Here is a 24831-nt window from a genome sequence, read left to right on the forward strand (position 1 = left end):
TTGCTTAACTTAGATTCTTAACTGGTCTGATAACTGCTGTAGCATCCTGGGAATATGAATTTCCGTTTTAAAAAAAGAAACACCATCCTAACTTGCTAGTTTGATCCACTGCAGTGGCCTAAATTGTTCCACCTAAACATTCCAAAAAAGAGGATGTGGTTGTGGTTTCTACTGAAATGGGGCAATGCAATAGTAATTATGGAGTACAGCTTCCATTTCTCCTGTGTATTCAAACTGCCTTCCCTTCTCTAATGCAAGTTTATGTCCCCTGTCTGTCTTTCACAAGTATGGTCCTGAATTTTCATAATCTGATTAGTCTGCCCACTCCTTCCATGTTACAGTCTTCAGCTACAGTAAATTGCATAAATGTAAGGCATGCAAACTGTCTTCTATAATACTTCTGTTTGACTTGCTGTCATTTGAAAGGAAGCATTTCACCTCCTAAAGTATGCATACACCTTGGTTGCCTGAGTTGAAGTCTGAAGTAGATGAAATTGTCTTGTTGTTTGCTTGCCAGTTATCCATTAGCTCCGTGCCTATAATTGCCTGATGTAATATTCAAAAAATCAGTAAAGTGTTGGAGTAATTTCCCCCTAATCCAAGCATGCTGTCTTAGATTATGGTAACCTAAGGCATCTGGAGAATATCAAGTTAAGGAAGATTCTTGAGCCAATAACAAAATCAGACTTTAAAACGCAAATTAGAGATTGAAAACCTGCAAACCCTTCAAATTATTGGTAAACTCAGCGTTAGAATCTTTTTATAGCAAAACCAGATGCAAGAGGGAAGATTGGTGGTTAGGCTCACATGACATTTTCCAATGTATATGTAATAAGTGTCCACACTCTGTAATGGTTGCATGGCACCAATGCAAGACTTTGGAATAGATGTTCCAATAAGCAGAAGGATTCCCCCAAGGTAGCAAAGAGAATCTTAATTCCTTTTTTTTCCAGAGGTGGGGAGAAAGAAGCAGCAAAACAGAGAAGTTTTCCTGTGTTTCTTTTCTTTGTGCACAAAGTGAGGAGAGGATGAACCGTTGTGGCCCAATAGTCTTCTGCGTTAAAATGGCAATGAACAGCTCTGGAAAGTCAGACTACAAATTGGGGGATCAGATAAAGGTGAAAAAGGTTATCCTCTCCTCTCCTCTCCTTCCAATAACCCTGGTCTGAATTTTTCCTCAGGTGACTTTCTTTATACGCTTAGGTAGTTAATCCTAATCATAGACATCCCGCATCACATCACAATTTTAGCCCTGATTTTTCTGCAGACAAACCTCATGCTCTTCCTTTAACTGAAGGTTGGCATCAGTCATTAAAGTCGTTGCCAAAGAACATATGCAGCTGTGAAGCAATTACAGTAGCAAAGACTGTCCTGAATTTCCCAATCACCATCTTGGCAAGGAGAACAGCACTAGCTACACTCAGCAAAGACCTCTGCAAGGAATCTGGAATCTCTCTCTATTCAATTGAGTAGATAAGATCCCAAAATAACCAGCTCCTAGAGACCTTCCAGCAGCTGGTTTCTGACAAAGTCCAGGAGAAGGATTATTGCTGTTATCATCCTATGCTGTCTTGATACTGACAAAATGAAGATGAGCCATTTCCATTGGTTGACAGCTGAAATGACCTCTGAGGGCGTCATTCCCATGCGTTTTAAAGCTTGAAAATCATGTTGTGAAGGTAACCTTTTAAATAAACTAGTCCAACCTCAGCTGCATGCTGAGAACACTCATCCATAATTATTTCTGTTGTGATTCATGGTGGCCTTAATACCTTGAAAATACTTACAGTGTGTTGATCTTTGGTGCTCTCCCCAATATTTGAATGGATGCAATTGGCTTTAAGTTCCTTGCCTAATAAAGGTTTGGCTCCATTTAGACCTGTGAGAGGTGAACTCCTTGTTTTATAGGATGATGACACAATAATTCTAACCGTTTCTTCACTTCATTTGAATTGGCATCTCCTTCCCCTTGTGCCATGGCTGATAAGGGCTGTCAAACTCATGGGCTGTGGGTCGGATGTGTCATGCGCTGGTCATGCCCATGCCCATTTTAGTGAAGGGGAAAATAATTCCGATATGTGATTCTGCCGTGACAATGCAAGTTTGACACCCCTGAGCTAGATGAATGTATATCCCATATTCAAATTGAACCATGAGTAGCTTTGTTGGACTTCTCTATAGCTTTAAATGCTGACATCCTTGCTGGAAAGGATTTGGGAAGGAGATTCTTTGAGATGGTGCTGTGGAGGTGGATATTATTAGACATCTTAGCTACTGGCACAGAGTGTGTGACAGGCAGTTACTGTGAGAGGTGGCTTGGAGTTCACTGGATGATTTTTATTGACTATCAAGTGCCTCTCCCATCTGAATTTTAAAAAGTTGTAGGTAGCAATAGGTTGGATGAGACCCTTTTGTTGTTTTGAGGAAAATAGGAGACAGGAGGTATGTCTGCTGCCTTAAGTTGACCAAATGAAAAAAGAAGTAGGATAAAATAACTACTGGCAAATTAAATCTTTATCTAATATATTGTTTGTATTTAGTAGAAAAAGGACCAGGGCTTATTCTGTCTTGGGTGGTATTCCAAGTTGCAGTTTAAATATATCCTAGTTCAAACTTTGCTATGGATATTTGTTTAATTGTATGGTCAGGAGAAGTGCTTTTGCACTTCAACTAGTGCACAGTCTGCACCTTTTCCTGGAGATGTTGCGTGAGTATTATAACCTGAAATCTTCAATTGCATCTTGCTTGGACAACTGTAAGCTGATTTGCTTGAGTCTTTCACTAAAGAGTGTTCAGATTTTCTGTTGGCTGAGAATTCTCCAGCTAAATCGTGGAACATTATAGGAAGCATGTGATTCCATCACAATAATTTTAATAGCTGGTTATGAGTTATAAAGTCATATGGGAGCCAGTGTCTAAATGACTGTTCTCCCATGCAAATTAGCTTAGATTTTATTGAAAGAAGCTTTCAATTTCAAGCTTTCCTTTTTCCTTTCCCATGACATTTTTGATAGTGCTTCCAACGTATGGAAGTCCTTAATAGAAGAAGGTTCTCCTTTGTCTTCTTTTCTGATGACCTTTTTAAACAAGCAGAAATATGCTTAGACCTGGGTTCAGTTCTGTCTCCTTTCATTATAGGGGCTTGAGCTTGCTGTTTTCCAGATTTGCTCTTTGGAGGAGTTCTTTTGCCATCTGCTTTTTATTCTTCACATTGCATGTTGCATTTTATGGCTATCTGCCTTGAGTACTCATTTGTTGGAAAAGGCGGGATATAATTCAACAGATTAAAAATGCCTCAAAAACTCTGGGTAGGAATGAACTCTCTGTTGAACTGATACTAATGATGCTGTCCCTTTGGTTTGACCGGAGTAAATGATTAAACAGCTTGCAAGCCTTTATTAAAATAGAAAAATGTCATTGGTTACCTGTGATGTTAGTATAAAAATTGCTCCAATAGAATCTACATATGTGGATTTTGACCTCTAGCCACCAGTTGTGAAACCAGTGTGCTGTGTACAGACTGATAACAATCGCAGAGATCTTTGGAATCTGAGTATTTCTTGCAGCTGGCTCTTTCTCTCTGGCTTCTCCCTTATTATCCAGACTGGAGCTTTGTATGTCTGTGTGCAAGCTTGTATGAAATTTTTTCCCCCTTTGGACTTTATGGAACATAACCTGTCTGATATTATCTTAGCTCATTTGTTCTGAGCAAGAAACCTGTAAAAAGGATTGTGATCTGGTAGTTTACACAAGAGAGCTCTTAAGAATTTCTCTTATGCATAATGTCCTCTAGTTTTAATTTTTCATAAATGTTGGAGATCCACTCTCGAGGATTCTGCCAGAATTCTTAAAAATACACAAAACATTGGAAGATGATGTGCTTGGATAATAAGTCACGGGAGAGGTTTAATTTCCTCTTCCTCCCACATTGTTGACATCTTGGAGAGGGCAAGATTGCGTCGAAACAATTTCCCAGAACAGCTGCCAGGTCCAAGTGGTTTGTTTTATACTAGGCTTAAAAACAATTCCCCCTCCTCAGTTTGCATTTGTTTCAGGGAGCAGAATACTATATGCTTACACTCTGTGATCAAGAGATTAAGACGAGCAAAGAACTGTATATTTGTGGGTGGGTGCAGGGCTTCCAAAATAACCTAGAACTATGTGGGTATCTTGTATGGACAAGTTTGAAAGATGGAAAATAATTGTTAACCGTCATTGTCCGCCTCTCAAGGCACCTGGGAAACTTGTCTTTAAATTCCCTTCCTTCAGGGACCACATTTCATGTTGACTTGTCTGGGGAGGATATCAGAGAATGTTCTCTCTTTAGTCCGGCTGTGAGTGACAGCTCTTAGATTCTGCTATTGCCCCAAATAAACCAAGTAGGGGCACAAAGCTCTTCTACTGTTATGAGCCTTAAAGCAAATAATACTTGGTAGAAAACCCTGTGTTGTCACAGATGTGGATAGAGAACATTTCAGGAACATAATTGAAAGTTACTATTCTGAAGCAATATTTTAGAACCCCTCACAGAGCATTTACAAATCAGAGTCAGCTGTACTGAACTAGGCAGGCCAATGGTTTGAGTTAGTATGAGGCAGTTCCTTGTGCTGTCATGAAAAATTAGCAGGGTAGAACAAAGTTATTTATTTTCTTTAGCTTATCTTACGACAAAGTACTTTATCTTGGACATTTTTCAACCAAAGATCAAGAGGCAAACTGATTCCAGACAATTTATTGTTGAATTGCCTTGGCTTACTCAGGTTTTACAAAAAAAAGTTCACATGATATCACCCATCTGGAATCCTCTTATATTTTCCCTAAATATCATGGGATGTCTTACCAAAGAAAGCTCAACTTTTCTGAAGATTGCTGAAGAAAACATGCAGTGTAATAAGCCATTGGTTTAGGTGGCTTTGGTATTACAGTACTTCTGTGTTTTTAAGAGGTACGGCTTTGGTGCAGGCAGTTTTGTGGCTTATCGCACATTTGTGGTGGGCTATCATTTCATAATTTTTTAATGATGTTCATTTCAATGTTACAACTTAAGTAGTATTAAAAAGTTATTTGTTATTCTTTGGGAAATCAAAATAGTGAAATGCCACTTACGTAAGAGCTCAGCATAGTACTAGTGAAAGTTCATTAAAAGTGTATTATAATGCTAATGAACCAATATTTCTAATGAAATATGTCCACTTTAAAACAGAAAAGGATAAAGGTCTAGTTCTACTCACTGTTATTTTAGTGAAGTGGTTAATTTTGAAAGAAGAGCAGGAGTGTTTTATAAAAAGTCTTATAATGGGAAACTTAACTAGAAAGTATCAGTCACTTGCAGCCCTAGGCGGGAGGCAGGGGTTTTACTGTTTCAAGACCACAGGGTTTTATTATCCAGAACTGGAGGGCGAAAATATTGGCAGGTATTTTATTCAATTCCGTGTGGCAGCTGCTACTGACTAAATAGATTGCTTTGTTTGATCAGGGACTTCCCAGTCCTCTTCTAGACAACTGGCATAGCACACAGTTCTCCTCCTGAGCTCAAAAGAATGTCAAAGAGCAACCTGTGAAAAAGAAGAAAAAAAAGGCACTCCACCTCCCAGCCCCTATCCAATGTTTATGAATTCTGAGCTTGAGTCAGATGGTGAATGAAGGCGGCTTTAGCTACGTTTCCTTTTAGGCCCTGCGTGGGCCTAAATGGCAGGGATAACAGGTGCTAAGCTGAGGAATTGCTGGACTCTGCGGCGGAACCAAAACACGAAATGACATAGACCTGATACGGCCTTTTGTCACTTGGGTAAAAAGTTAGATAACTCTTCGGTTTAGGGCAGATAAAACCTCCGTTCTGTTAAAAGTCAAAATCAAATGGGCAGTCTTTTGTTCTAATATATCAGCTGGCTTTCTTCAGGCATACTTACATAGTAGCAACTCCTAGCTAATTTTAAAAGAATGTAGACTAATCAGATGGAGATAAGATACCAGGGACTAAGTGCTGCTATGTACACTGATCAGCTTCTGTGTTTGAGCAAGAGGGAGGTTGGACTGACTTTTCATGCTTACAATCAGAAAGGAGAGAACGTAACTTGAGTTGAAAGACATAATTCTTTCTCCAAAGGCCAAGATCTTAACAGCTCTGCCATGCGTAGCTTTGCTTCCAACAGTACTTGTAGAAATTAAAAACCTCTAAAGTATTTAAAATTGTGGATTTACACTACTTCTCAACTTACAGCCATTTGTTTTGTGACCATTCAAAAGTTGAAACGGCACTGAAAAAAGTCCCACCCCATTCCTTTTTGCAATGAGTCTTATTGGCCAACACTTTATTTAAACTTTTTTTTTTTCATAACCTGCTGTGAATTGTGCTTCGTGTGGAATCTTGGATCCTTCTGAGAGTCGAAGTCCACAAGTCTTAAAGTTGCCAAGTTTGGGGACCCCTGGCTTAAATGTTAGCCGGAATGAGAGGGCTGCCTTGGATACATGGACATAAAATTGCTTAGGGGAGTTCCCTGAAAAAGAAGCTGAAATATCTACTGACGTACCATCATTGTTCCATCATTACAATGAAAGGAACTTTCCCTTTCCCTGAAGCTCTTTACAAATGACATCCTTTTGCAATTTCTTCCTTTCCCTTCTCACCCTAACCGTAATTTCTGCATTATTTCGATGACATTTCCTGGGGTTCATTTTTTCTCTCTCTTTGCAATCATTCTCTAAAGCAGGGTGAATGAAGCCTTAAATACTACAGCCTGTAGAGGCATTCTATAAATTACAGTATAGAAGCTAAATTCGATGTGATAAAGAAGAAAATTACTAAATACACACTGAATCTTATTATCCTGAAGGCACAGCTGTTCTCTTAGTGTCGTCATTGGCCTGTCTTATTCCCCAATATTAAATAATGAGACATGCAGTCTACTAGGTGTGACACCTTAGGCGAGAGGCATTTAATCATTTTTAAAGGGCTTAAGTAAAGTCTGCTGGTGTGCCTCTGAAATGTTCTGGTTATTATTTACACTTCGATTGTGTCATGTAAAGGTCCAGTGTCCTTGAAATGTCATCTAACTTCACCTACCTGACTTGATTGCACAACAAAGAAAGCATTGCAGGCCTGGCTGACAAGAAGGCTTTGTGAACAGCTTTGGTATAATTGGGGCAATGGTGAATAGGCCGGATGATGTAGAAAGGGGTCTGTGGTTAGGCATAGATGACATCTACTTGCCCTCTAGTGGTCAAATTAGAGCGGCATTTGCTCAAGAGAAAAATTCTGTTGACAAGAGCTAATTCGATTCAATTTTAACTTTTTCCCCTAGGCCCAGCTTGGCTACCTATGCAGTCAAGCCAACTTCTAGGCCTGCTCCCACTGCCTCTTTTACCGGGCAATGAGGCAGTTGACGGGCACTTGCCTGCATTCCTGTATTCCTCCAGGATTGGGAAGGAAGGTCATGCTGGATTTCTTTGTTGCTACACGACCCAAGTTTGTTGCCACATGACCCAAGCATGAGAGATGCTGCTGGAAAAGTAGCAATCGGGGCATACTTTTTTAGGAATGCTCTTGATTTTAGAGTGGATGGGGGAGCAGTATTAGTAATGAATAGAGGTGTGCACTATCCACATCCAGCATCTAGTGGGTGGATATCATCCTCATGTTATTTGACAGCAGCCCCCTAAAGGAACCATACCTTTTTCTCGGCTCATACTTGCATAGCATTATCATCAGATCCTCCTGTGCTATGTAGCATATCGAGTAGCCTACTTGCAGGCTTTGGAAAACTTAAATTTGGAGAATTTAAGTTCACTATGCCCCATTATCACCTTTTAAATGGCAATTAGTATTTTTGTGAGGCCATGTGACCATTTTGGAAGAGGCAGGAGTCCTTTAAGGAGCTACTAACATTATTATACATGTTATATATATGTGCCCACGTCAGATCCAAAGCATCTTTGGATTCAATTACCGTTCATTTCTTGTGATGAGATGATGGTACCTGAGGCTACGTCTTTTCTAATTCTGATTGCAAAAGTGTCCTCATTAGAGAGTTAGTAGGTTAGTTCAGTGCTCTTCTCTGTGGCATTGTAGCCGTGCCCTTGATAAAGTTGGCTTACCTGGCCATTTATTTTCTTTTCTGTTTATAGGAGTTACGAAGACATGCTTGTGGATGACATGGCTAGAGACCAGTATTACTGGTCCCCAATGTCACAACATGATAGAGGCAGCCTAGCCAGTCTGGACAGCCTGCGAAAAGGAGGCCCACCTCCAGCCAATTGGCGCCAGCCTGAGCTCCCTGAGGTGATCGCTATGCTGGGGTTCCGCTTGGATGCAGTCAAGTCTAATGCTGCTGCCTACCTGCAACACCTGTGCTACCGAAATGACAAGGTGAAAACAGATGTGCGCAAGCTAAAGGGTATTCCTGTCCTCGTTGGGCTACTGGACCACCCCAAGAAAGAGGTGCACTATGGGGCATGTGGGGCTCTCAAGAACATCTCCTATGGCAGAGACCAGGACAACAAGGTTGCCATCAAGAATTGTGATGGTGTCCCCGCTTTGGTGCGCCTGCTCCGAAAGGCACGTGATATGGACCTCACTGAAGTCATTACAGGTAACCATTGCTAGCATTGCCCACAGAGAATGGCTAGAGATGTAAGGGCCTTTCTGGCACACAGATACGTTTTTGAATAACATTATACATTCTCCACCACAGGGACACTCTGGAACCTATCCTCTCATGACTCAATAAAAATGGCCATTGTGGATAATGCCTTACATGCCCTCACGGATGAGGTTATCATCCCACGCTCTGGATGGGAACGAGAGCCCAGCGAAGACTCCAAGCCCCGCCATATAGAGTGGGAATCAGTGCTCACCAACACCATTGGCTGCCTTAGGTGAGCTGGCTCTATGCTGTTATGACAAGGACTCTTGACAGTTCTCTAAAGAGCCACATCCAAACTGCAAAAACTTAACCCATGATGCTGGAGTTTGAGGAGTTCCCTCTTGGGGAAAGGCCATTTGGTGCCAGGTGTTGTAGTCCAGTTGGGAAAGAGATACAGTCCTGGCCACAAAAGAGGATCTTTAGTGACCTGGTACTTCCTGGTTTGCCTGATATATAGTAACCTTGGATTGGCTTTATAACTTTGGAGAGTAAACCCTGGTGGCTGTCCACATAATCAAAACTGAGAATAAGAGAAGGGCTTTTCAGAATGCGCAAAATGGAGCTGCTAATAGTTTAGTAGAAATTTTTATCAAAAATAGAATTACCCTGTGGTAAGATGGGCAGCCAATAAATTTTATAAATAAAGAAATGTAAAGAAAATTGGCAAAATCAACATTGAAACAGGTGGCATGTGTCTGAACTTCGTTCAGTCATGATGGGGATGGCAGCAGCGTTGGCTGAAATCTCTAGGCCTGATAAGAGGATGTGTTAAAGATGGCAGAAGACTGAAGAATGTTGCTGATTTTAGAAGTTCACACTAGGGCCTTGGAAATTTTTCCACCCAAACACCCACATGGATTAGGTTTCACAGATTGTGATAAGCTTCGTTGTGATTTGTTTGGTTTGCCACCTAGTGTGAAACTGGTGATTTGTAACGCAGAGTTTAATGCTTGGCATGCTTTGTGAAATCAAGCCCAGCAGGGTTGGACAAATAATGCTGTAATGTGTTGTGCGAACCTAGCCCCATTGTTGAGAGTAGAAGTTGGGTTAAATTGGCTTAAAGCTGACATATTTTCAAAGCCGTAACCTGCTGGTGTCTCCATCCTTCTAAAAGATTTTCTTGGTTTTTATAGGAACGTCAGCTCGGAGAGGAGTGAAGCCCGTCGAAAGCTGCGGGAGTGTGATGGGCTAGTGGATGCACTTTTATACATTGTCCAAGCAGAAATTGGCCAGAAAGATTTAGACAGCAAGGTAAAAAGGAGGGGGGAAAGCACACGAAACTCCCCCCCCCCACCAGTTTATTTTTAGTGGACTATATGTAGTTGGGCTTTTCCTCCACCTCAGGTTCTGTGATTTCTATTTGGATTAGCCTTTTCTGAGCAAAGAAAGAAATCCTATATAATCAGAGAGATCTGAAGTTTCATCTTTCGGGGATTGAAGAAGAATATTTAAATTTGATATTTCATTTCATGTCTTGGTAAGGCCACGCTTGGAATACTGAATTCAGTTTTGGTTGCCACCTTGTAAAAAAAGATGTTGAGATTCTAGAAAAAGTGCAGAGAAGAGCAACAAAGATGATTAGGAAATTGGAGGCTAAAACATATAAAGAACAGTTGCTGGAATTGGGTATGTCTAGTTTAATGAAAAGAAGGACTAAGGGGTGACATGATAGTGTTCCGATATTTGAGGGGTTGCCTCAAAGAAGAGGGAGTCAAGCTATTCTCCAAAGTACCTGAAGGCAGGACAAGCTAATCAAAGAGAAAAGTGTTCTGTCTCACCTTTCTTCTTTCTCAAAAGATGAAAGAGTACAAACTCACACAAACACAGGGAGGCAAGCTGACTCGGACTTCGCAGAGTTAATTCTTTGGAACTGATAATGTCCGTGGCATTCCAACACGCTCTGCCTTCCAAGTCCGAACTGATAACAAATAAAAAGCTACTTACAGAGAATTACAAGGCAGACCACAAGAATCATTCACAACGAAAAACCTGAAGTAAGATTAAATTTTGTCCCGTACAAAGTTCCAGCCGACAACACACCCACTTTTATCCCCTGTGGGGTGTGGCTCAATGACTCAGCTCACTCTCTGACCCTCCCACGCCTCCTACGTTGCTGCTCACGTTTCTTCCTACGACGCTACTTGGCCAGCATTCTTCCTCTTGACTCCCTGTCAGGGGCTGCTCCGATATGCCTTCCTCCTGATTAATCTCAGGCTGTTCCTCTCGGTTGTCTGATGAAACCTGAGGCATTATCAGGGAGGAAGGCATTGCCAGAGAGGAAGGTCCTGGGGAGGAAGGCATTCCCAGTTCCTCCTCCTCATCTTCCAAGTCCTCTTCCTCTAACAGCACAGGCTTGGGAATCAGAGCCACAACAGAAAAGTAAACTAGAACTAAGGAGAAATTTGCTGACACTTAGAATAATTAATCTGTGGAGAAACTTGTCTCCAGAAGTTGTGAATGCTCCAACACTGGTAGTTTTTAAGAAGAGATTGGACAACCATTTGTCTGAAATGATATAGGGTTTCCTGCCTGAGCAGAGGGTTGGATTAGAAGACCTATTCGCTGCTGTTCTTTAAGATGTACAATTTTGTTGCAGGGGCCATCTGGTTTTCCCATATCCTCAAAATTAAAACACCCTGTTTGGATTTTAAATAGGGCAGGCTTTCACCCAAAGATATCAAAACAAAACCAGTAAGTTCTTTGGACAGGTGATTTAGAAACAAAAGTTAGAGCATCCTTTCCCCTCAGTGTGCATATATTTTCTTCTCATTTTCTATCCCGGATCCATTAATATGCAAAGCAGGGCATACTACCTATTCTTCCTGCCACTTCCTAGGACTCCTAGGGATGAGCAGCTTAATAAGACCATCCTCCATTTGTGGCAGTGAGTTGTTATATAGCAGGCAATCAAGTTGGTTCTAATTCAAATATTAGTACTCTAAAGTCAATAACTCTGTATAGCCCAAACACATGGCTTGTTATTAGGAATTAAGGACCTTGTTGTAATCCGCCTGAAGGGTGGCATTAAAAATATTAAAATAACAATAATCTAAACTTCTTAAAATAATTCCTATTCTACTGAATCCTTAATCTTAAATCCAAATGAAAAAAGCACAGAAGGACCAAATGAGACTGGTTCTTCTTGTTAGGACATCCTTCCTTCTGATATGAGTTGCCACCTCTCCCTTTCTGTGTATGCTTTCCTTCTGACTCAATACTTAGATCTTACCTTAGACAATGTTCTTTTAAGCAGGGAACGTATGAATATTCCCACAACCTTCAGTAACCCAGTTTTGTATCTCTTCATAAGAATTTTTAATTTCAGCTTTATGCCCAGAGGCTACTCTACCTAGTTAACCGTTTTAAAAATTTTTAAAGCAAGTAAAATCACTGTTAAATAATGAAGACTGAAAGGTTCTGGTTATACTCTGAAACGTTTGAGCTCCTATGGCTTTCCTGTCTCACCTGTGGAACTGTCTTCCCCAGCTTGTGGAGAACTGTGTCTGCCTACTGAGGAACTTGTCCTATCAGGTACATCGTGAAATCCCACATGCCGAGCGCTATCAGGAAGCCCCCATCAATCCTGCCAACAATACTGGCCCCCATGCAGCCAGTTGCTTTGGTGCCAAAAAAGGCAAAGGTATGTAACTTTTGAGTACCTGCTCCTGTGGCTAAGTAGCTGGAGAAAAGGGAGGGTAGAACTAGAAGCGGGAGGATGTTGGCTTTTAAGTGCTTCTAATCCTTGGCTTTGTAAGACGAGCTGTCGCTTTCCATAGAAGCCTCTTGGGGTCACTTTCTGGCTGTCCTGCTCTTTATCTCACAAGGTCTATGGACTGTAGCACATAGCGTTTTTATTTGGTTAATTCAGCTCAGGTGATGGATGGTTCTTCAATTAATTTGTGGCCTATTTCCCCTTCTCTTTGCTTTATATTTCCCCCCCCAAAATGGCTGTGATCCTGCTGGCATCTCTTCTCTCTTGCCTCCCTTCTTCCCTGTCCTTCTCTGCGCCAAAAGATGAGTGGTTCGCTAGAGGTGAGTTGGGCTTTTTGATTTTTGGCATGCCTGTGTTCGTGTGATACACAATTTTTCCTCCTGGTCTCATTGTCAACTCAAAAATATTTCTTTGGTGTTTTAGAATTGCCAGCAGAAAGGGTGTAGGGGAAGTAGTGCATTCTTTAAATATTTTCATATATAATTTCTAGGCTACCAAAGCTTCCGGAGCTCAAGATTATTACTGGAGAGCATGATTGATGACTCTTGGCTATGGATGTGTCCCATTAGAGAATGTGAATTACGATACACCCAGGGGGTGGGGGGAGACCAGGGTCAAGGGTGAAATGAATGATGTGTCTCAGAGTCGGCTGCACCCAGGTAGCGCTGGCATGTTCACTCCTAATAAATCTTTAAGCTATCTGAAAGAACCAGTTAGAGATTCATGATTTAAATGGAGGTGACTATCAGAGCCCTGACACTCATTTAGTGTGATTGAACCCAATCAGAGGCATAAGCAAGGACGGTGTTGAATGTTGTGAGACTCCTTGCTTGTCTCATGGAGAGAGGATGCGCTCTTTCTTCTCTTTTACTTGCACCGTGTTTGGGGAGAGCCATCAGACCACCCAAAAGAAATAGGATAATGATGAATCAAGAGAGGTCCAACATGAAAGCCTTCTCTCAATTAAGATATTAAATTGAGGTTTCAGAAAACAGGCTTGGAAATAAACATTGATTACAATAACAAAATATACCTGGCTGCTGAGTTCTGAGTGTATTCTCAGGTTGCATATGGGTTAGGGTTAGGGGATTAATCTGTGGATTATTTTTTGTTACTTGACTTTTTCTCTAGGCTATCTTTATACAAGTGTTTCTGCTATTGCAGTCTTTGCAACATTCCCAATCCTGAAAGATAAATTTAAAGTTAAAGATATATAGATTTTGAACAAATTTTTGGCTAACTGGAGAAATGCCATCTAGTCCAGCGGTCGCCAACCGGTGGGCCACTGCCCACTGGTGGGACGCGATAAAATTTTGGTGGGCCGCAGAGAAATCTCACCCCCAGAGCACCCCCTCCAAAGCAATTAATCCAGGCTGCACAGAAACAGAAGGCTGTGCCGCCCACATGGCCCACAGGAACCCTCCCCTCCCACTCACTCCTTAGCCGGTAAACTTGCCTGCTAAATTGCTATTTTTCCTTTTTCCGACCATCATCTGTTCTGCTGTGCCGGGAGATTTAGATTAGCTAGGAAGCAGGAAATGGTTGGATTTCTTGTTTTCTAGCTAGTCTTTAGATCTTCGGCTCAGCACAGCCGAACCTCCCTTAGGACTGAAGATTTGCTTGCAAGCAAATTCAGTGCAGACTCACGACAAGCAAATTTGGGAGACTGAGCTAGCCGATGGCAGATAGATAGATCACTGAATGATTCTGTGAACAACTCAATCTGCCTGCTTTGCCTGATTTTGGGTAAAAGTTGCTCTTTTTAATAAAAATATTCAATATTTATATAAATGTTTATAATATTTACATACAAGCCATGCCCAGCCAGTCACATGACCACCAAGCCACGCCCACAAATTAGGCCATGCCCACAGAACCGATCAGTGGTCCCTGGGATCTAAAATTATGAGTTTGGTGGTCCCTGAAGTCCAAAAGGTTGGCGACCCCTGTTCTAGTCTAGTCAATTTCATTTTTCTCAATTTTAGTAAATTGAGTAAAATGATTGAAGATGCCTTTGGATAAATGCAGTAATTTGCATGCTACCATGTTTTGAACCCAAATAAATACGAGGAAGTAGAGAATTTGTTTTCTGAATTTGAGCATGGTAGCATCTAGTCCTTAATGGAAGAGTACATTGATCCTAATTTAGTCTATAAGTTAATATGAAAGAAGCAATTTGGATTTGCACATCGTGCTTCAGAATAATTTGTTCACTAAGCCACAGACAGCCATTGCAAATCAAGCTGTAAACTATAGTTTGCAAATCATTGGCTGGTTTCATGCATCTTACTAAGAAACAGATGGATCACGGTGGCTTATTACAGCCTTTTACATCTAACTGTCCCCTGATAATATGGACTTCAGTTTCTAGAGATTCCTAGCCAGCATCATCAATGAGACTTCTGAAGGTTGGAAGTCCACATGTCTAGAGACTCTGATTTTAGCCAGGGTATTAAATGGCTAGTTTTAAGAGCTTATCTGAACATGAAAATTTAAATTAAATGGAAAAAGATCATATTCAAATGCTTGGTATGCATGGAGTTTCAAATGCACTCTTGGCATCTCCAGTTAAATGTGTGATCAAAACGCTAGGAGAGCCTATTTTGGTAAGAATTACTGACAGTTGTAACAGATGGTACAGAAATAGTCAATTCATTAACCTGGCTCCTGTGAAGGCATATCTTTTTTGTGTATCCTATTTATAGTATAGTAGATGTGAATCTCTCCTTTATTTGTGCATTTTTCCTTAAGCAAAAGAATTCAAAGTTTGGGACTATATTCCTTGTGTCTGGCTATACTATAGGCACTGAGTGGGGTCTTGTATCTTAGGATTTCTTTTCGTTATGTTTCTTCTTTTTCTTTTCAAGGTAAAAAGCAGGCAGAGGATCCTTCTACTGATATAGTTGACTTCCCCAAAAGACAAACCCCTGCAAAAGGTATGGCTTCTTTTGCTGTTGGAAGAACAGTAGGGCAGTGAAAACAGCTTTGTTTGCACAGGGCCCTGAATTTGATCCTTCCTAAGATAAGGCACCAGTTGATGATAATAAGCTCTTTGTCCAAGATCTGGTGAACTATTGCCAGTCAAAATAAGCAGTAACGAGTTAGCCCTGTCGAAACTCGTATCTCGAAAATGCACCCTGTAGCAGTTATAGCAATATTGTCTGGGAAATCTTTTAATTCAAGCGTATCTGAAAGATTTGTAGAAGGTTGAATTTGATGGACAGTTGTGTTGTGAGGACAGTTACGTTGTGATACAGATTCCTATATTTCTAGAATATATATTTTTTCTTTCAACTTTCTCCTTTCGTTGGGAGAATGTTACTTGTTCTTCTTTAACTACATTTCCTATATGGATTTTCTTGTATGCATTTGTCCTTATATGTTTGGCTTTAGGAAGGCAAAGGTGGTAAGCCATATACTGCTGAGAAATGTTTTATTGGAGGTTTGAGTGAAAGTACAATTTTTCCTCCAACCTTAATAAACCAGCTCAAATCTAACAAAAGTGTGACTCATAGGTGTGGCAGGAAATTACCCAGTTGTAGGATGACCAAAGCAGTTGAAAAGGCAGTGGCCTTATTTATGAAACTGTTGCTAAATCTGGGAATAAAACAAAGCACACAATTATTCTTAGTCACAGGAAATGACCCTTAATAGGAAAGGGCTAACTCCACCTCTTCAGATTAGAAGACGGGGCTTAAAGCATCTTTCTGTCTATCTATCGAACTGAGGAATCTGCTTCCCTTTAGTTTTAATACTCTGACTTCTAGAGGACACCAGTGGCTTTCCATTGGCTTCCTCTTGGGAGCCAGGAATGTAAAAGAAGGAAGAGTAGATGAAAACCAATGTTCTCGCTGTCCAAAAGCAGTCCCTGCAATCACCTGCCAGCAAGAGGTTGCAGCTAAGAGATCTGCAAAGAGTTGGAACGCAGAGGAGCAAGTTGCAATGCCAGTTTGAACTGCCCCCAAAGTAGCAGGACTGAATGAAGGTTGTACACAAACACACTTGTTCACCTTGATGGACTAGGCATCAGCTAGCACCAGTCTTGCAACAGCCTGAAGGCAAATGTGTGTGTGTGTGTGTGTGTGTGTACAATTATATATGTGTGCAAAGTGTTCTTGAGTGTGCAGCACAAACTAGAGATCCTGAAGAACAGTTCAATCTTGACTTCCACAGTAATGTATAAATAAACACGGTGGGGAATCTTGATAAGTGCTTGTAGTGGTTTCCTATCCTTTGCTGGAGAGTGGAAATGGATTTAAGTACTAAAAAGCATCCTCCTGAATTGGGTCCCATTGATGAGAGTCCGCCTTTCTCATTTAAAAGAATTCTCTGCTGCCTCTTTCCCCACATCATTAACAGAAACAAAATACACACAAGGAAGCAACACATGAAAAATTGCAGGAACTAGTTACTTGGCCAGGAAGAAGACACAAACACACACACACCTTTCTTTTTCTAAATTTGAAAGAACAAGTGTTGATACTAGACACCTTTGGAAGGCTGGTTGGAAAACGCCGGGGTTGAGAAGGTTCTCTTAATAGATGTCTCCAGGGAAGATCTGGAAGGCATACAGTTTGGCTGGATTTGTGTGTAATTAGTTCTCTTTTCCTCTGCTAGGCTATGAACTCCTCTTCCAGCCAGAAATTGTCCGCATTTATATTTCATTGTTAAAGGAGAGCAAAACCCCAGCTATCATAGAAGCCTCAGCAGGAGCCATCCAGAATCTGTGTGCTGGTCGCTGGACGGTGAGTAACTGCATAAAAGAGAAGTAGTGCTTGTAAGTTAAATACTTTCCCCTTAAAATTAGTAACTCCCAACAAAAATATTATGTTAAGATAGCAAATGTTGGCTGGGTTTGCAAATCTTTAAGTCCAGATGTTCTGTAATGAACAAGCCACTGTGGCCTCCTATCTTAAAGAGCTAAGTCGTAAGTCACATCGAGCCAGAAACAGACAGGCAACAAAGAGATTAATGATGACCATCCCTCAAAATTGCAAACTTCCAAAATAGCCATAGCTTGTTTGCTGCTTCCTTGTATGTTGAAGCTGCTTTTTCATCACAACTGTATGGATTGGTTAGAAGTTTGGGAAGGGCACAAAACTACAAAAGTCAAAACAACTGTAAGCAGGCTATGCTTTCCCAAAATCACATTAAACCAAGCCCAAAGATGCTCTTTGATAGATGCTAAATGCAATCAATCCAAGTGTCTGACTTACCAAAGGCAGAAACAGACATATCTTAGTCTATGTAAGAGTAATAGTTGATGTGATGCAACCCAGCTTTATATTTACAGGTAGTCCTCGACTTAGAACCATTTATTTAACAACCAGCCCTCACACTAAACGACCCTTGAAGAGTCCCTGCAGTCATGTGGTCATAGTTTGGGTAATTGGTTTGTATTTCAAGAGTTACAGCATGCCAGGGCCATGGGATTGCCATTTGTGATCTTCCCAGCTGGCTTCCAACAAGCTGAAGGCAATAGAAGAAGCTGGACTCACTTAACAACCATGTGATTCACTTAACAACCACAGCAGAAAAAGGTTGTAAAATTGATGGAATTTCTGGTCTCAATTATTGTAAGCCAAGGACTACCTGTAAGCCAAAACACAACCAGGCATTCCAAAAGTATTAAATTAAGCCATAGATGCTGTTAGACAACTATGTAAAATCAATCAAGTTGTCTATCAAAGTCAGAAACAGACCTGACTCAATCATTGTGTGCAACAGTGACTAAGCCAACTTTATATTTATTTTTGTCCAGCATGTTGATTTGACCTTGTAGTGTAAACATTACAAGAATTTTAAATTCAGGTTGGCTGGTTCCAATAAATTTGCCTTTTAGTTTAAAGTAAACAAAAAATGCTATTCTCTCCCCTCCTGTAGTGTTTGGAGCAATAGCTATGCTGCTCATTTTGTACCTTTCTATCAATGTGGCTCCATTCCTAAGAAAACAAAGCAAAAGTTAAAACACTCTTCCACCAACAATGCTATATAAAGGTTTGCTATTGTCACCATTGTTCCTTTCCTTTCTAAATAAATGTCTAGAAGCACTCAAGATCTCTTATATGAGCTTCACAGTTTTCTGCTTGTTATAACAGAGCAATGCAAAGATGATACAATACCTATATTTCTGTATTACAAAAATACAAATATGTAATACAGTAGTAACAAATAAGTAGTATCGGTAGAAAATTGGCAGTAGATGTATTAAGAGAAAGAACTGGAGAAAAATAATAAAATTTAAAGACCTGCAAAGAGAAGTAGAATGACTGTAGAAAAAGAAAATAAATCAGTACCAATAATAATAATAGGCACTTTGGGTGCAATTCCAAAATATTTGGAGCACTGCTTGAGAACCATCCGCATTGACAAAATCACCACTAATCAATTGCAGAAGGTAGCTTTACTTGGAGCAGCTTACATCCTGCTGCGATACGGTTAACACCATCAAACAACATTTGCATATCACAGGTCTTTGAGAAGGACTCAATAGGTAGACAAAAATGCCAAACCCAGTCTGGCTGACTGTGATGATTAATACTAATAATAATAAATTAAAATATTAATAGACTACTTCCTATACTCTAAACACCAAGACTCTTTCAATGCGATGAAAGATTTGGCGGTAGTTAATGGTCAGTTTTTCTCTCACCATTTACTCCAAACAATTGTCTGGCAGAAGGAAGCTAAACTTAGTCCAACATTTGCGCCTGTAGTTTCTGTAAAATTCTTGAGTTTTGTAGAAAACTATGCTCAAAGTTTAAAGCCCAACTTGAAAAGAATCCATGGAAACAGAATTCCCTCTCTGTATGGGAGAAAAGCAACTATGGACAGATTAAGAGGGAACAGAGAAACAAGCCAATTGTCCTTCCCCCTTCACTGCCACCTCCCCCCATATATATTTTGTTCTTATTCTTCTTTAATGTACCGTATCTAAGTATAAAAAGGTTATCTGATGTGGCATTCTGAATGTATGTCACTGCCTTACAGGTTCCTCCAAGTTGGTGGGATGCATGCAATTGTAGGTTGACTTGTAAGATAGTCTGTAGATTAAAGATTCTGACTTGCAGAATGTCCAATCAGCATTCTTGTGGTTAACCCCCTTTCCCAAATTTGGACAGCACATACGCAATTTTGTTCTCTTGGTTAGCTGATCTAATTTTAAGAGGAGCAGCCTAGAAGAAGTCAGAAATTAACTCTGCTATTTTCACAGCTGCTGAAACTTAACATTCAAATCTCTTCAAATGAGAATTCAGTTGGAGGCTAAAGATGTTGCATGTGTGGACTCTGATAATGATGAATTTCTAATATAGAATAGTGAAAACTAATGAAGTCAGCATTGGTGGCAAAAACTTGCTGGTCATGACCAGTTTATTTGGTCATAAAAAAATACATGTTCAGTGGCAGTATTTGAGTTGACAGTCAGCTTTCTTGATAGAATTAATCTGTTTTTTTAGGAAGACTATCAGTTGATCGATGTAGATGCAACGCTGGAAAATAAGATGCTTGAGAACAGCCTTCATCAGTTTATTATCCTCCATATGTTCTGGGCAACAGCTGCCCTAATTTCTAGACAGGTGATCAAAGGTTGTGCCGGCTTGAGTTAGTAGGAATTGGAATCCGTGACTGAACTCTTAATTCTAGACAATGGCTCAAGGTTGGAGAGCAATTTGAATGATGTCAGCATTTGTTGTAGCTCATATTCTGAGCTGAGGATTGCTGTTTTTCCTTACAGTATGGGAGATACATCCGCTCTGCACTGCGCCAGGAAAAAGGTCTCTCCGCCATTGCAGACCATCTGACCTATGACAACGAGCGTGTGGTGAAAGCAGCATCTGGAGCCCTGCGCAACCTGGCAGTGGATTTCCGTAATAAGGAGCTGATTGGTAAGGGGGGGAAAAAACAGGAGGAGAAGCTCTCTCCTGCAGTGGGATGCACCATTTAAGGAAAAAAAAAAATCCCCTAACGGTCATAAAGTATTCTTATTCAGGCATACCAGACTATCAGCTGCCAAATCAAAGGCTGTGTGCTACTTCCCAATCGGCGTCAGAAATGGATGGCAGGGCAGGGCCAGTATAGAGCTTGCATATCCTCCTCCCCACCCCACCCCACCCCACCCCTGCCCCCAGGGGGAAGCCCTCTTCAGTCTTTGTAGCACACAGTTTCCTGACCTCCTTTAGAAGGTGGATAGGGTGTCCTTTAAAGAAAAGGAACCTGCTTTGTCATTAACCACCGGAATTTCATGAAGTTGAAAGCAAGGGAGGGGAATTAGTGGCCCTCCCAGATATTGCTGAAGTTTAATGGGGGTGGGGTGGAGTGGGGTGCTGGAATTTGTAGTTGAGAAATATCTGGAAGATAGCTGGAATCTGATCTCTGGCCTAAAATCCCGCTGAATGTATCTTTGCTTGATGTACTTCAGAGCTTTGGGGTCCGTTCCTACCTCGCTCCAAAAATAGCATTTGAAAAAGTGGGTTTGACACTTTTACCTGCTCTGTGCTGTTCTAGATTAAAAACACCAGCTTTTTGGGAAATTACAAATCATGATATATGTATCATTTTTCTGAAACACAAAAAAGTAGTTTGTATTGTGGAGGAGCAACTTTTTAGGGTCCATTCCCTCTGGAGTGCAGTGAGAACACCTTTCATCTTCTGTATCTTTTCAGTGTTAGAACAATTTCTTCTGTGTGCTGTATTTAACAGTTTCATTAATTATAATGAATTCGTGTGCAATTATATATTTTGTTTCCTGTCTCCTTTCCTGTTGTGTAATTTACGTCTTGGCTGCCATCTGTCTTCTCTATCGTTTTATGCCATTATCCTGATTATGTATTACCATCTGCAGTCCTTCCAATATTTCACTTGTGAGCTTCCAGGAAATTCTTGCATGCAGTTTGCAGGATGGAGGCGCTGGCGGCCACTGTTGGTTTTTAATGTTTCTTTCTCCTCATTGTGGCTCTGATGTTTTACCCACTCCTAGGTAAACATGCCATTCCCAGTTTGGTGAAAAATCTTCCAGGAGGACAGCAGACACAGGCGAAGAACCTCTCTGAAGACACAGTGATCTCTGTGCTGAATACTATCAATGAAGTCATCGCTGACAACCTGGAAGCAGCCAAGAAACTGCGGGAGACACAAGGCATTGAGAAACTGGTGCTCATCAACAAATCAGGGTAAGGGGGAGTTTTGGACAAGGGGGAGAAGTAAAGGAGGCTTGCACTTCTCTTTGTAAAAGTTTGTCTTTTAGATTTTTAAAAAATATTAAGAGTAATTGTATTAAAATTACAGTAATAACAAATTTTAAAAAAGAAAAAAAATGGAAAAGAAAAACAACAATTTGGTCAAGAAAAACAAATGATAAAGAAATAACTTCCCCCTCCATGATAAACAAATATACACAAATTTAATAACTTATCATACAATAAATCCTTAAAGCTTCATCATGTCAGTCCCAATGTCAGCAAAAATCCATTAAGCGTTAGCAGAGATGCCATAACAATTTTCACCTTGATCAAATAAACCAACTTTTAGTCCTTCCTTTTACTTTTATCAGTCTTGATCTTTAATGCTTTCAGATAATGTCCTAGAACAGAGGTCTCCAAACTTGGCAACTTTAAGATTTGTGGACTTCCAAGCTATGCTGGTTGGAGAATTCTGGGAGTTGAAGTCTACAAGTCTTAAAGTTGCCAAGTTTGAGGACCCCTATCCTAGAACTTGATTTCTTTCCATGTTTTCTCCTTCCCTTTTCACAAAATTCTTCAAAGCTTTATTTAACAAGTCTCTTTTGTAAAAACCAATATAAGAACATTACCCGGGTCACTCTCTTCGTTTGTTAGTTGTATATCCCTTTTAATTATTAAGACATAAGCCAATTACTTGTGAAACATCTGGGTAACATCTTTTCTCATGTGATTCTTATAGCCTGTCATTTTTAAAATCCACTTTCAAGTCAGTCTTAATCATGTTAGATAACACTTATTCCTCTTCCATAGCATCTCTGAACTCCGTCTGTCTATAGAGGCAGATTTTCTTAAAAGTAATTCCAAGGGTCCCTTGTTCAAAACTATCCTATTTATTTATTTATTTATTTATTTATTTATTTATTTATTACATTTATATGCCGCTACCTCACTATCCAAGCAGCCTGGCTGGCTTACAATAAAATGTCCAATGTTGAAACATTTTGCTTCATTCTATATTTATAGGTCAAATTTGAGTGTTCTTTTCCTTTTCCTTTAATCTTTAGCTCCTTCTGGTTCTCTCTAATGTCCAATTTTTAAACTCTTATTTTATATTTTTTAAAGAATTCAAAGCAAAAGCATTCCCCCATGGGAAGGATTCTTTATAATTAATTCCAAACTCATTATTTCAAATTTATATGGTCCATTTGTAACTTTCTAAATTCAAAATGTAATCACCCCATTGCTGTTTATTACTCCCCCCACATTTTTAAAAAGTCCTTATACTTGAATTTAAAACTTATTTTGCTGGGAAACTCACCGAGTGCTATAATATTGGTCAGTCCAAAGCTTCCTAACAACTGTAAAACAGTTAACAAGAATTATCACAAGTGAAGGAAGTACTTGGTGCCCTTTGAAAGGCATTCTCTGTGGTTGACTATTCCCTTGTCTTTTTATTCTCAAAACCTGCCGGAAACAACTGTCTTGTGGTCTCCTAGTGGGGAGCAGCTGTCTGGAGCATTTGCAGGTGCACTTGAGTCCTTTGCTTATTTTAGATTTTTATAATACATTTTGAATTTTTTCTCACTAGCAACCGATCAGAAAGAGAAGTCAGAGCTGCTGCTCTTGTGCTGCAGACCATATGGGGTTACAAAGAATTGCGGAAACCCTTAGAGAAGGAAGGTTGGAAGAAATCTGACTTCCAGGTACCTGGGGGCTGAAATGGGGTTGTGGAAAGACTGGGAAATGGGGATCTTGAGTCTGAAAACTACTTCTGTGGGCCAAGTTGGTTTTATTCACATACGTTTATTTATATATAGCTTTCATATGCTATGGGCACTTCACTGGTTATGATGCTGAGGTTGTTGGCTGGAAAGCCAGCAGCCCAGGTTTGAGACTCAAGTGCCATGTGACGGAGTGAGTTCCTATCTTTTGTCTCAGCTCCTATTAGCCTAGCAGTTTAAAAGCATGCAAATGAGAGTAGATAAAATAGATACTACTTTGATGGAAAGGTAACAGTGCTTTGTGACGTCATGCTGGCCAAACAAATGTAGAAATGTCTTCGGACAGCGCTGGCTTAATGGCCTTGAAACGGAGATGAGCACTGCCCCCTATAGCTAGCAACGACTAGTGGAATAAAATCTGCAGGGACTCCATTTTTTACCATATGCTATATAAGATGTGTAATAGCTTGAACCCAGTTCAAGACAGTTACTATTGTTCTGTCCTACCTCAGGCAGTGTCTACAGTATGTTTCTATCTCTTGCCCTCCAGGTAATTTCTGTGAAGTGGTTAGATTGAGATTCCTTAAGGGTCATTGCTGAATGGGGGCTTGGATGCTAGATCTTCCCAGTCCAATCTCATACGAGGATGATTGCACTGCTCCAAACAAGGAAGGTGAAAAGTGCTGTGTTCATGCCATCAGTTGAAAATGTAAATTTGCAGAACATAGCTGCATCCATCATTGACCAAAACTTGCTTTTATGGTTTTGCTTCCCCTCTATAGCATAGGTGTCCAACTTTTGGCAATTTAAGACATGTGAACTTCAACTCCCAGAATGCCCCAGCCAGCCATGCTTTGCTGGGGAATTCTGGGAGTTGAAGTCTGCAAGTCTTACAGTTACTAAGGTTGGACCAGCCCTGAGTGTAGTCTGGGTTTATATATGTGCACACACAAACACACAGAATCATGAAGTTTCCAAGAACTGGTTGGCAGCAGATCATGCCAAGGACAGAATAAAACAATAATTTTTCATTATAAATGTATTGAATACTTCCGCTATCTTTCCACAGGTAAATTTGAACAACAACTCTAGAAGCCAGGGTGGCAACTCCTTTGATGACAGCACCTTGCCCCTCATTGATAAAAATCAAAAAGGTAAATGTTTAAATGTGGTATTCTTACAGATATGTATGTGTACGAAGAAAGAAGTCCGGATTTGGATGTCCTTGCAGGCTTCCATGCAGTAGAAATAAATAAAATGTGTCACGCTCCACCTTTAGTTCAGCTTAATGTGCATTAATGGGTAGCACTGCACTTAAATCAGATCAAAGTCTCTCTGAGGCTAAGGGAATCGGACACTGATCTAAGATTGCTTGAGCCTGTGTTGTGCTCTCCACACAAACTGGGGTACAGCTGCTCTTTTCTAAAGCATTATTCCTGTAGTATAGTCATGTTTTTATGGGCTGCGCAGAACTGTTCCAAGAGTATTGATGAGGCTTTTGTGGCATTTTATATGAGGGGCAATTCCGATTCAGTATCTTTCAAAGTGTGCGTGCACTATGGGCATTTGGTTCCTTT

At 40.4% G+C, this 24831-nt stretch overlaps 1 protein-coding gene across 50 annotated transcripts in view; it reads left to right on the forward strand.

Moving 5' to 3' along the window:
- CTNND1 (catenin delta 1) overlaps window positions 1–24831 on the forward strand; it is a 66454-nt gene that overhangs the window by 34333 nt on the left and 7290 nt on the right. For 33 of the 50 annotated variants that reach the window (XM_087920747.1, XM_087920729.1, XM_087920721.1 and 30 more), the window contains 10 exons: window positions 8125–8588; window positions 8691–8874; window positions 9776–9893; window positions 12129–12282; window positions 15222–15290; window positions 16972–17099; window positions 20090–20240; window positions 21332–21524; window positions 23122–23236; window positions 24324–24408. In XM_087920747.1, coding sequence (XP_087776873.1) covers window positions 8125–8588; window positions 8691–8874; window positions 9776–9893; window positions 12129–12282; window positions 15222–15290; window positions 16972–17099; window positions 20090–20240; window positions 21332–21524; window positions 23122–23236; window positions 24324–24408 — 1661 coding nt within the window. Of the gene's footprint in view, window positions 1–8124; window positions 8589–8690; window positions 8875–9775; window positions 9894–12128; window positions 12283–12656; window positions 12675–15221; window positions 15291–16971; window positions 17100–20089; window positions 20241–21331; window positions 21525–23121; window positions 23237–24323; window positions 24409–24831 lie in introns of all 50 variants that reach the window. The other 17 variants (XM_087920724.1, XM_087920711.1, XM_087920714.1 and 14 more) reach the window with 1 other exon arrangement.

The sequence above is a fragment of the Pseudonaja textilis genome, chromosome 1, assembly GCF_049901715.1.
Source record: "Pseudonaja textilis isolate UNSWEBS1 chromosome 1, rPseTex1.2, whole genome shotgun sequence".
NCBI lineage: Eukaryota > Metazoa > Chordata > Lepidosauria > Squamata > Elapidae > Pseudonaja > Pseudonaja textilis.